This window comes from Peromyscus californicus, unplaced genomic scaffold, assembly GCF_007827085.1.
Source record: "Peromyscus californicus insignis strain IS unplaced genomic scaffold, ASM782708v3 Scaffold_12__1_contigs__length_115047231, whole genome shotgun sequence".
In the NCBI taxonomy this organism is placed as follows: Eukaryota; Metazoa; Chordata; class Mammalia; order Rodentia; family Cricetidae; genus Peromyscus; species Peromyscus californicus.
In genome coordinates this window covers 86280710-86292871 of record NW_026294413.1, presented here as the reverse complement: position 1 = coordinate 86292871, position 12162 = coordinate 86280710, and the positions used below count along the sequence as shown (strand labels likewise).

Below are 12162 nucleotides of genomic sequence, written 5' to 3'. Positions count from 1 at the left end.
GTGATCTCTCCTGCTTCTTTTCAGTTTGGAGTGGAGTGGAGCCTGTGAATTTTAGCTCTCTGAGGCTGGTGTTTCTGTGACTATTCTTGACTTTTTATATCTGTGTAGAATGAAGTCACTTGGAAATGGCTGTGCAGAATGTGTGTGCAAAGTTGGGTATTTCTTTCTGACCCTCCTGTCTCAGAGTCCTCTCACCTTCCGTTTGCAGTGGCTGTTGACCCCTGACCCTAGCCTCTGTAGGTCAGAAAGCCTGAAGCTCTCTTTCTGTGTTTTGAGATGCCTGTGGTCTGCCCTTGGGCTAGAACTGGACTCCTCCTTTCCAAAGCCACCTGTCGATTTGGTCCAGTCTTCATTGCCTTCCTGTGGTTGATTTTTGTACTTCACAAGATTATAGTTGCTGTGGAAGGGTCAGTCTGTCAGACAGCAAGCACATGGCATTTGCATCAGAACTCCCTAAGGGTCATTTCACATCCAACTTTTGTCATGAAGTCAGGTGTACACTAAGGAGTCCCTCCCTCCCCCCAGGAAGAGTCATACAAATGAAATGAGTGACTTGGTACAGCTGATGACTCAGACTCTTAAGCTGGACTCTAAAGAGAGCTGTGAAGATCTCCTGGTACTAAATCCGGTGTCAGAATTCAAACTTCATCGGAAGTATCGAGACACGCTGGTTCTTCACGGCAAGGTTGCAGAAGAGGCGGGGCTCCACTGCGAAGAGCTGCCTTCAGGTGACTACTTTGTTCTTTCACAGCAGAATAGCAAATTCAGTTCGTGGAGAACACGGCTGATACTGTAAGCTGTTTTTGTTTTTAACTTTCCGTTTGGATAGCTACATAAAAGTATATATAAATATATATATATTATATATATATATAAATGTATCTTATATAGTCAGTAGATACATTCCAAAGTTTCATGAAAATTTATATCTCTTTATATTTTGGTTTTATGAGGAGGCAATGGCTCATGTAGCTCAGGTTGATCTCAAACTTGCTCTGTAGCTGAGGATAGCTTTGAACCCCTGATCTTCTGGCCTCAGCCTCTCAAGTGCTAGAATTTGTGGATGTGCGCCTGTGAGTGCAGTGCCCGTGGAGATTAGAAGCTTTGGATTCCCAGAAGAGGCCCTCCTATTTTCAGAGCTGGAGTTACAGATGGTAGTGGGTCACATGATGTGGGTGCTGGGATTGAATTCAGGTCCTCCAGGAGAGCAACAGGCACTCTTAACCAATGAGCTATTTCTCCAGCCTCTTGAAAATCGATTTTTAAAAATAAATGTAAATAATTCAATAAGCCTTATAACATTGCATAAAATATTTGAAATTTTTTAAAAAAGATTTATTTATTTATTTATTATATATACAGCATGTATTCTGCAGGCCAGAAGAGGGCACCAGATCTCATTACAGATGGTTGAGAGCTACCATGTGGTTGCTGAGAATTGAACTCAGGACCTCTGGAAGAGCAGTCAGTGCTCTTAACCTCTGAGCCATCTCTCCAGCCCCTTGAAATTTTTAATGTGAATTTTCTTCAAGTTAGACAATTGTTAATTCTTCAAGTTAGTTTTCTTAGATTTTGGAGATGATAACATGAAGCTTAATGACTAATTTTTGTTGTTGTTGTTGCTATTTTGTTTTTGTTTTTGTTTTTCAAGACAGGGTTTCTCCGTGTAGCTTTGGAGCCTGTCCTGAATCTCGCTCTGTAGCCCAGGCTGGCCTCTAACTCACAGAGATCCACCTGGCTCTGCCTCCTGAGTGCTGGGACTAAAGGCATGTGCCACTGCTGCCTGGCCAATGACTAATTTATAAGCATTTAAAAACTAGAGGTGAAACTTAGTGGTGGGTGCTTAGCTAACAGGCAAGGCCCTGGGTTCCATTTATCCCCAGCACCCGGAAAACTAAAGTATAGGGACTGGAGAAATGGTCCAGCAGTTTAGAGTACTGGCTGATCTTCCAGAGGACCTGAGTTCAATTTTCATAACTGTCTGTAACTCCAGTTCCAGGGGATCTGAGACTCTCTTCCGGTCTCTGTGGGTACTGCAGATGTGGTGCAGAGACATACATGCAGGCAAACACCCATACACATAAAATAAATATAAATAATTTTTTTTAAGAAACTGAAGTATATAAATAAGTTAGACAGAGTTACTCATGCCTATAATCACTGTACTTAGCCGCTGAGGCAGGAGTATTACTTAGAATTTGCAGCTTGCTTGAGCTACAGACTAAGATCCTAACTCAAACAGAAATAAGTAACATGATAATAATGTAGACATGGTGAGGAAATGAACATGAGACTACTTGAAGTGAGGAAAAGGGGCTAGTGCCTGGTGGGGAGGTTTGGGAGGTCATAGGAGGTGATTCTGATCAAAGTGCAATAATACATACAAATGTCATAATGAAACATAGTATTGTATGTCACCTAACAGATTTCAAAAATAAACAGAAAGGACTGGAGAGATTGCTCAGTGGTTAAGAGCACTGGCTGCTCTTCCAGAGTCCTGAATTCAAATTTCCTTTTTTTTTTTTTTTGGTTTTTCGAGACAGGGTTTCTCTGTGTAGCTTTGTGCCCTTCCTGGAACTCGCTTTGTAGACCAGGCTGGCCTCGAACTCACAGAGATTCGCCTGGCTCTGCCTCCCAAGTGCTGGGATTAAAGGCGTTCGCCACCACCGCCTGGCCAGCTACCACATGGCAGCTCACAATCATCACTAGTGGGATCTGATGCCCTCTTCTGGTATAAAATTGTACATGCGGGTAGAGTACTCATTCTTAAAATAAATAAATCTTTAAAAAAAAATAAAGCAGAAAAAGGTATATTTATTTATTTTTTTGATACTTTGGGTTTTTTCTTTTGTTTTTTGTTTTGGAAACATGGTCTCGCTACACAGCCCCAGCTGTCCTGGAACTTATTATGTAGATCAAGCTGGCCTTGAACTCAGAGAGATCCACCAGCCTCTGCCTGGGCTGAAAGGTGTGCACCACCATGCCCAGCTCAGAGAAAGATATATCAATGAAATCATTAGGCCGGATTCTTGTTGAAGCGAAAATAGTTGCAGCAGGATTTGTAAAGACTGTATTGTTCTCACTGTAGTGGTGTTATTTTCCCTGTTTCTTGTTGCTGCATTGTTAGCTATCATATCAGGTTCTGAGAAGATCAGGAGAATAGTCGAAGTCTTGAGAGCTGATGTAATCCAGGGCCTGGGGGTTCAGCTTCTCGAGCAGGTGTATGATGTTTTGGAGGAGGAAGATGAATTGGAGAGAGAGGTAAGTGTCTTAAGCCGTGTCAAGCTGGCTGGGTTACAGGCTTTTAAATATACATAATAGAGTTTATGCACCGTGCGACTTGCTTATCTGAAGTGTACATTTCAGTGATTGTCCCTGTTCGGTCCTCACCACAATCGGCGTTTGGACATTCCCCTGCTCCCCACAGAAACCTTAGAACACTAGCAGTGTGCCCCATTGTTTCATTGTGACCCCCCCAGCAGTCACAAATAGTTCTCTCTGCATATATTTACATATATTTCCTATTCTGGACAATGTGTATAAATGGAATTTCATACAAGTAACCTTTGTGTTTTGCTTCTCTCCATGTAATATTTTGAAGAGTCATCCATGTTATAACATGTACTAATACATCAGTCTTTTTCATGGCCAAATATATTATGCTATGAATTTTGTTTACTCATCAGCGGATGGATATTTGTGTGGTTTCCATTTTTTTTAACTTCTGAACACTCATGGGCAAGTTTTTGTGAGGCTTCACTTTTCTTGGATTTGTACATTCTCTAGGAGTGAAGTTGCTTGATCATACAATAGCTATATTGAAATGTTGGGGCAATTTCCAGAATGTTCCCTAAAGTGACTATACCATTTTGTATTCTCACTAGCAGTATAAGATAAGAAGTTCCAATTTCTCCACACCCTTGACAGTCCTTGTTACTGTCTGTTTGATGATAGCCATTCCAGAGGGGATAAATACTCCAGTGGGTGTAAAATGGGGTCCATTGTAAGTTTGCTTTGCATTTCCCTGATGACTAGTGATGTTGTGTGTATTTTCATCTACTTTAACAATTTGCATATTTTCCTTGGAGAAATGTTTATCTTAAACTTGGGCTATTAACCTTTAAATTGTCGAGTTTTTATATATTCTGGATACAAGTCTTTCATCAGATGTAAGATTTGCAAATGGTTCTCCTAATGTATGGTGATATTTGATTCAGTTCTTACACTATGAGCCTATACAGATTTTCTGTTTCTTTGTGAGTCAGTCTTGGTAGGTTGTTTATTTCTAGGAATTTCTCAGTTTCAACTAGGTTATGAAGTTGGTTGCCATACAATCATTTATAGTTGTTACAATATTTTTTATTTTGTAGAGTTGAAAGAAATATCTCCATTTTAATTTCTAATTTTCATATTCTGAATTTTCTCTCTTGCTTATTAATCTGTTTAAAACTTTGTGAGGGGGCTGGAGAGATGGCTCAACGGTTAAGAGCACTGACTGCTCTTCCAGAAGTCCTGAGTTCAATTCCCAGCACTCACAAGGCAGCTAACTACTGTCTGTAACTCCAAGATCTGACACCCTCACACAGACATACATGCAGGCAACACACCAATATACATAAAATAAGAATAAATTATTTTTAAAAAGTAAAACTTTGTGAATTTTTAGTAGCACTTGCTTGCAGTCCCAGGTACTCAGAAGGCTGTGACAGGAGGTCACTTGGTTCCAAGTGTTTCCGACGGGCTGGGCAATATAAAGATCTGTCTGAGGAAGAGACGGGAGAGTGGGCAGCGGTGGTGGCGGTGGTCAGGGGGCATTTGGCTGGAGGAGGAGAAGAGGACTCAGGTAGTAGTTTCTGGTTTTCTTGGGATGCTGTGCTGTGTGGTCTGGGACGAAGGTGGTTGACGCCCAATAGTTTGGCGTTAGTGTGGCTGCACCCACAGTCGAGTCTCGGTCCAATAGGCTATGCTGGGCAGAAGAGGAACTCTTGCTTCTTGGCTGAACTCTGCTGAGTTTTAGCTGCAGTCTTGCAGTAGAATGATAGACATGTTGATGTCCTGCTTCTCCCAGAAAGATAACCTTTTACCTGGGAGCAAGGAGGCTGTTGCACGAATCCTAATTGGTCTTATAATAAAAACCCAGAGCCAGATATTGGGGTAAATGCTGAAAGATCAGAAAGACAAAGGAACAAGCCACTAGAGAAACTTCTCACCACCACTGAATCCTCAGGCTGGAAGAGCGGCGAGATTCTGTCTCCATGGATCCTTAGACTGAATGCCTGAGTCCTTAGCCGAAAGGGCCGAACTTCTGTCTCCTCCCACGTTATATTCCTTTCTCTGCCCAGCCATATCACATCCTGTCTCTACCTTCCTAGTGCTGGGATTAAAGGTGTGTGCCACCATTGCCTGACCTCTAATCTGGCTCTGCCCTCTGATCTCCAGGCACACTTTGTTAAGAGCACAAACGAGGTAGATGGGCAGTGGTGGCACATGGCACCAACACATACAGAGAAACCCTGTCTGGAAAAAACCAAAAACAGTTTTTTTAGATTTCACTTTATATGTGTGAATGTTCTGTTTGCATGTCTGTCTCTGCACCATGTGCATGCCTAGTGCTCACCAAGGTCAGAAGAGAGTATTTGATCCCCTGGAGCTCCAGCTATGGACAGTTGTGAGCTGCCATGTGGGTGCTGAAAACTGAACCTAGATCCTCTACAGGAACAAGTGCTCTTAACTGCTGAGTCATCTCTCCAGCCTTCTATCTTTTTTAAAAATTACACTAATTTACCGTGTGTGCATGTGCGAATGCATGCATGCATGCACATACATACATGCACATACCATGACAAACGTGGAGAGTAAGGACAGTTGGAGAGTTGTTTCTCTCCTTCCACCGTGTGGTTTCTGGGGCTCGAATGCAGTGCAGAGGTCACCAGGCTTCCGTGACAAGTGTCTTTACCCACTGAGCCATCCCACCAGTGCTTGAATGTATTCCATCGTGCACTCTGTGCCTACTCTCCAGCCCCCACATTGACCCTTTTCAAGAGTATAGACCATGTGTTCAATACCATAGCACTTGGAGCCGGGCAGTGGTGTACACCCTTAATTCCAGCAGTCGGGAGGCAGAGTCAGATCTCTGAGTTTGAGGCCAGCCTGGCCTCCAGAGCAAGACAGAGAAACCTAGTCTCAAAAAACCCAAAAAATAAAAATAAAATAACACGTGGTTTTGTATTTTTCTATTTTCTTCTGTTTCCTTTCTTTTCTGTTCTGAACAGGTCTCATGTAGCCTAGGCTGACCTCAGATCTGCTGTGTAGCTGAGGTGACTTTGAACTTACGATGCTCCTGCTTCCCCACCCCAAGTGCTGGAATTATAGGCATATGCTGCCAAACCCAGTTTATGCAGTGCTGGAGACGAAGGCCAGTGCTCCCTGTATGCTAGGCAAGACTAAGTCCTAGTCCAGCTACTGGGCTTCTCTAGGTTCGAATGAATAGTTTCACATTGTGTTTTTTAATGAGGGCCTTTGTTTTGTAACATAAACTGGCCTCAGATTGGTAGTCCCCCTGCCCCTGCCTCCTGATGCTGGTGTGACAGACATGGGCTACATTCTTAGCTAGGTTATTCTTTTTTTTTTTTTAATGGCAGGGTCCCATGTAGCCTAGGCTGGTCTCAAATTCACTATGTAGGCTGGCCTTGAATGCTCAATCCTCCTGCCTCCACCTCCAGGTTGTGTATTTTTACCAGAATATCATCAAAGTGATGCTGAGTCTTCAGTGAATTCTATCAGAATAGGTATCACATCCATTCAACATACTAGGTGTTATTCTAAATTTCAGCATCCATTTCAGCAGATCTTTGGGTTATTAGTCAGGTCTTGTAAGCCTCACCCTTTCTATTTTGAGATTGGGTCTCACTAAGTTACTTGGCTTGGCTTCAAACTCACTCAGGCAGCAGGCCTTGAACTTGAGTAGATGGGATTCAGGTCTGGATTTGAAGTTTCAAAAAAAAATTTTTTTTTTAGTTTTTGAGACCGGAGAAGTTTCCAAATTTTATGCAGAAGTCAGCAACATGGCTCGGCGGGGACAGGCTCTTCCATGTAAAAGTGGAAGCGGAGGGCCACGTCCACAGAACTGCGCTCTGGCCGCCACATGTGCACCACAGCATGTCTGAACTTACACAGTTGTACACAGATCATACGCACACAGTAATTGTATGTAAACAGAACTGGTAATATCCCCCTATATGGCTTTCTCCTTGGTATTGTTAGAAGTCAGACAACAAATTCAGGAGAGTAATAAAGTGAAGCAGTTTTTAATGTACAATTCAGCAGAAAAGGACAAAGCATAGAGGAAAGGCAGAAGCAGCTGGCGTGCTGATTTGGCACGAAACAGTGTTTTTTTGTTTTTTTTTTTTGTTTTTGTTTTTTTGGTTTTTCGAGACAGGGTTTCTCTGTGTAGCTTTGCGCCTTTCCTGGGACTCACTTGGTAGCCCAGGCTGGCCTCGAACTCACAGAGATCCACCTGGCTCTGCCTCCCGAGTGCTGGGATTAAAGGCATGCGCCACCACCGCCCGGCGAAACAGTGGTTTTTAAAGTTCCCAAATGAAGACATTGCCATCCCTTTCTGGCCTCCCTCTCAAATTCTCCACCTTGTTGGTTTAGCGTACCTAATGAATAATCTGGGGCTTGAGGCTGCCCTCTTTCTGATGGCTGACTCTGTGACAAGCAGATATCATCCACCAGCTTGGGGCTCAGCCTCCTGCTTATCTGACATGGTGACCTCTAAGGTACCTCCTACTGAAACGGACCTGTTCATTACAGTGTGATTCTCAGGAAAACCTTTGTTTTAAAGATCACAGGAATTCCTTTCCTGTTCTGTCCTGATTTTCTTATCTGTTTCTCAAATAGGCACGATTACGGGAGCACATGGGGGACAAGTACACAGCATACAGTGTGAAAGCTCGCCAGTTGAAGTTTTTTGAAGAAAATGTGAATTTTTGAGATTTGTTCGAACGTGCTGCCAGAACTAAAGACTGTTTTCAAAGGTTTTTCATCTAAACAACAACAACAAATCTGTTTCAGTTACTCAGAGGCCACTAGTCATCCTCCGGGCTCTCTTTGGGGTCTTCTTATTATATAACATTAGACAGGGTAGCCTAATGTGAAACACGTTCACAAAAGAAAAACCTTGGAATATCATTTTATTTTTATGAGGAAAAATGTTCTATTTGTTACTGTTTACTGAGCCTTAAACCAACTTTATATCTAGTTTATTTTTTAAAGATATTAACTAGCTTGAAATGGGGCCAGAAAATGTTGGATTATATTGTACTGCAGTGATAAAAGCAAGAAGAAAACCTGACATCTCCTCTACTTGCTATTGTTTATAACCTGAGAGAGTAGTGATGTTTACTCCCTAATGTCCCTCACTGTTCTGGGAGTAGAGTTAAAGACCATGAAACTCTATGCTGCATTTGAACAACTTTTTTTTCCCCTTTAATCTGAACCTTAGTGGGGTTCAGTCTTCAGACTCTTAGAACTCTTGTTCAGTCTAAAATGTAGCTTGTAACTCATTTCTTTTTTCCATCAGCAAAAACATCTCTTAAATGTGAATTCTTCTTTCAACTAAGCAATGTCTAAGGAAAGTCCAGGTCCTTAGTTCAATTGGTTATATGCAATGTCTGTCTTTATGTACAATAAAGTGTCAGTTGAGTTTCTATATTTTAAATGTGTAACTGGACAGCTGGGTGCAGTGGTGCACACTTGAATCCTAGCACCTGAGAAACACAGGCAGGTGGGTCATGAGTTCAGTGCTAGCCTGGATGACAAAGTAAGTTCACGGCCAGCTCATACTAGAGACCCTCATCTCAAAAAAAAAAAAAAAAAAGTCATAATTGTATATCACATGTGTTACTTAGTAAGTAATGTCCATCTAGAAAGATTTTTATAAATAAAATACAAGTCTTTATTAAATTTTCATTTTTAAGATTAATTTTCTGAGTGTGTGTGTGTGTGTACATGTACGTACATATGTGACATGTATGTGCAGGTGCCTGAGGAGGCCAGAAGAGGGTGTTGGATCCCCTGGACTCGGCTTTGCTGGTGGTTGTGAGCCACCTGCTGTGGGTGCTGGGAACTGAACCCAGGTTTTCTGTAAGAGCAGCAAGTGCTCTGAACCACTGAGCCATCTCTCCAGCCCTCTCACCGTTATATTTAAAGGACTGGAAATTACTCCAAATGTTGTTTGTTTTCTCAGACAGGGTCTCACTATGTAGCTCTGGCTGTCCTGGAACTCACTGTGTAGAACAGACTGGACTCCAACGCACAAGAGATCTGCCGACTACTTAGTGCCGGGATTAAAGGCATGCACCACTGGGTCAGCTCCAAGTGTTGTGTGTAGGGAAATCATTTTCTCTGAGAATTACACACCGATATTTTAATGAAATGGTCTCTTTTAGTCCCTTGTTTTTATCGTGCCAAGAGTTAAAAGTATTGAATAAAGTAAAACCTGTTGACCTTACAGTCTTAAAATTCAAGTTATAGCCTAGTCCCTGAGTCCTCTTCGTTTTGCTCTGATGGGTTTATGAGAACAGCTTGAAGACCCACTGTCAGCTGGGTGTAAATCTTCGGCACCCAGCCAGCTTTCCTGGGCTGGCCATTTCTTTCTTTCTTTTCTTTCCTTCCTTCCTTCCTTCCTTCCTTCTTTCCTTCCTTCCTTCCTTCTTTCCTTTTGGTTTTTTGAGACAGGGTTTCTCTATGTAGCTTTGCGCCTTTCCTGGAACTCACTCTGTAGCCCAGGCTGGTCTTGAACTCAGAGATCTGCCTGGCTCTGCCTCCTGAGTGCTGGGATTAAAGGCGTGAGCCACCACCGCCCGGCGAGCTGGTCATTTCTTAAAAGTTCTAGAATCCTACGTCTTTCTGGACAGTCGTATTTCTAACTTACTGGCATAAATGTATTACAATTATCTTCCTAGCTTTTAAAAAAAAAATTCTCCCATTTAACAAAACCAAACCACTAAGCCAGGTATGGTGGTGCACACCTTTAATCCCAGTGCTTAGGAAGTAGATGCTGGAGCTCTTTGAGTTCTAGGCCAGCCTGGTTGTGTAGTGAGCTCCAGGCCCTGTCTCAAAAAAAAAAAATAGTGCCATGTTTTCATATTTCCACATTGTTTTTAAAATTTTTTCTCCATATTGTTATTTAAACATTCACTAAGTTTCCATCTTCATTTTAAAATGTATCCTTGAGCCAGAGAAATGGCTAAGTAAGTAGAAGTCTGAAGGCCTGAGTTTGACCCCTTGGACCCACATGGTTGAGAACTGACCTTGGCAAGCTGTCCTCTGACCTCCACATTCATGCTGTGGTGCACCTGCCTACACATAATACACAAATGTACATGTAATTAAGAAGTTCAGAGTCCACAGAGAGGTGTCTCAGCAGCTGAGAATATACTACCCTTGCAAAGCACCCACATTTGATTTTCGGCACCCTGACATCAGGTGGCTCACAACTGGGACCTGATGCCTTTGGCCTCTATAGGCACCTGCACTCCTATGCACACACCTCCATACGGACACACGTACACAGTTAAGAGTAAACAAGATCTTATATAGCAATATTGCATTTTCTATTTTTCTTTTTTTTTCTCTAATATAATAAAAACTATTCTTACTGTTTTTCTATGTATCACTTTGATGTGATAATCCGTTGACACTGGTTTCTAAAACATTAATTCTAATACTTTCTCTAATTTTTTTTTTTTTTTGAGACAGGGTTTCTCTCTGTGTAGTTTTGGTGCCTTCCTGGATCTCACTCTGTAGACCAGGCTGGCCTTGAACTCACAGAGATCCATCTGGCTCTGCCTCCCGAGTGCTGGGATTAAAAGCTTGTGCTACCACTGTCTGGCTGCAAAGTATTTTTTAAGATTCATGTATTTTATGTGTATTCTTATTTTCCCTGCATCAATGTCTGTGCACCATGTGCATGCCCTATGTCCACAGAGGTCAAAAGAGGAAGCCGGATTTCTTGGAACTAGAATATTAAGATGGTTGTGAGCCCCATGTGGGTGCTAGGGATTGAACCTGGGTGGTCTTAACTGTGAAGCCATGTCTCCAGTCCCTAATAATTCTTATGTTTTTTCACCATTTATCCTCCTTTCTCCCTTTGCCTAGTATATCTTTGTTCTTGTTTTCATCCTTTTTATTTCAATACCGTGAAGTAACTAGATTTTTCCCCCTATGTACATTGGTGTTTTGCCTGTGCCTGCATGTATGTCTGAGGGTGTTGGATCCCCTGGTATTGGAGTTACAATTGTGAGCTGCCATGTGGGTGCTGGGAATTGAACCTGGGTCCTCGGGAAGAGCAGCCAGTGCTCTTAACCACTGAGAATCTCTCCAGTTCCCTTGATTTTTAACTCTATCTGGAAGTTTCTAACTTTTTTTTTTTTTTTTTTTTTTTTTGAGACAGGGTTTCTCTGTATTGTTTTGGTGCCTGTCCTGGAACTCAGAGATCCACCTGCCTCTGCCTCCTGAGTGCTGGAACTAAAAGTGTGCGCCACCCTTGCCCGGCAAAGTTTCTAAATTTTCTTTCTTTCCTTTTTTATTTTTTTTTTTTAAGATTTCTTTATTATGTATACAGTGTTCTGCCTGCAGGCCAGAAGAGGGCACCAGATCTCATTACAGATGGTTGTGAGCCACCATGTGGTTGACAGAAATTGAACTCAGGACCTCTGGAAAAGCAGCCAGTGCTCTTAACCTCTGAGCCATCTCTCTAACCCAGTTTCTAAGTTTTCAATCACATTTATTATACTTAATATGCCTCATCTGTCTTAATTTTTCTTTAAAAGAATCTTTTCTGGGTTTGTTGAATTAGGGTCTTTGCTGATGTTAAACTCATAATATGGGAAGTCCTGAGAACTATAACACTGCTTTTAATAATCCTTTCACATCCACTCCCAATATGAGACCTTTAAGCACATTCTTCTTTTCAGTCCTTTGGAAATATTAAAAGGAATGTCCAGCTTTATAATTACCACTTTGGTCTCCCTCAGGCACACACGTTTTCTGCTTAAATGCTCGTTTCAGAGGTGCCAAAGTGCTATTTTAATACAGATTCACATTGGTAAGTTTCTCAGAGGTGTTTGCTGTTAAGAACTTACTGCCTACCCTCCC

General features: G+C 42.0%; 1 protein-coding gene across 5 annotated transcripts in view; it reads left to right on the top strand.

Moving 5' to 3' along the window:
• Nek4 (NIMA related kinase 4) overlaps positions 1 to 9530 on the top strand; it is a 43708-nt gene extending 34178 nt beyond the window's left edge. For 2 of the 5 annotated variants that reach the window (XM_052733716.1, XM_052733717.1), the window contains exons 13-15: positions 526 to 728; positions 3128 to 3261; positions 7903 to 9530. In XM_052733716.1, the coding sequence (XP_052589676.1) occupies positions 526 to 728; positions 3128 to 3261; positions 7903 to 7995 (430 nt within the window). In that variant the 3' untranslated portion in view covers positions 7996 to 9530. Of the gene's footprint in view, positions 1 to 525; positions 729 to 3127; positions 3262 to 4682 lie in introns of all 5 variants that reach the window. The other 3 variants (XM_052733718.1, XM_052733719.1, XM_052733720.1) reach the window with 3 other exon arrangements.
• The last annotated feature ends 2632 nt before the right edge of the window (positions 9531 to 12162 follow it).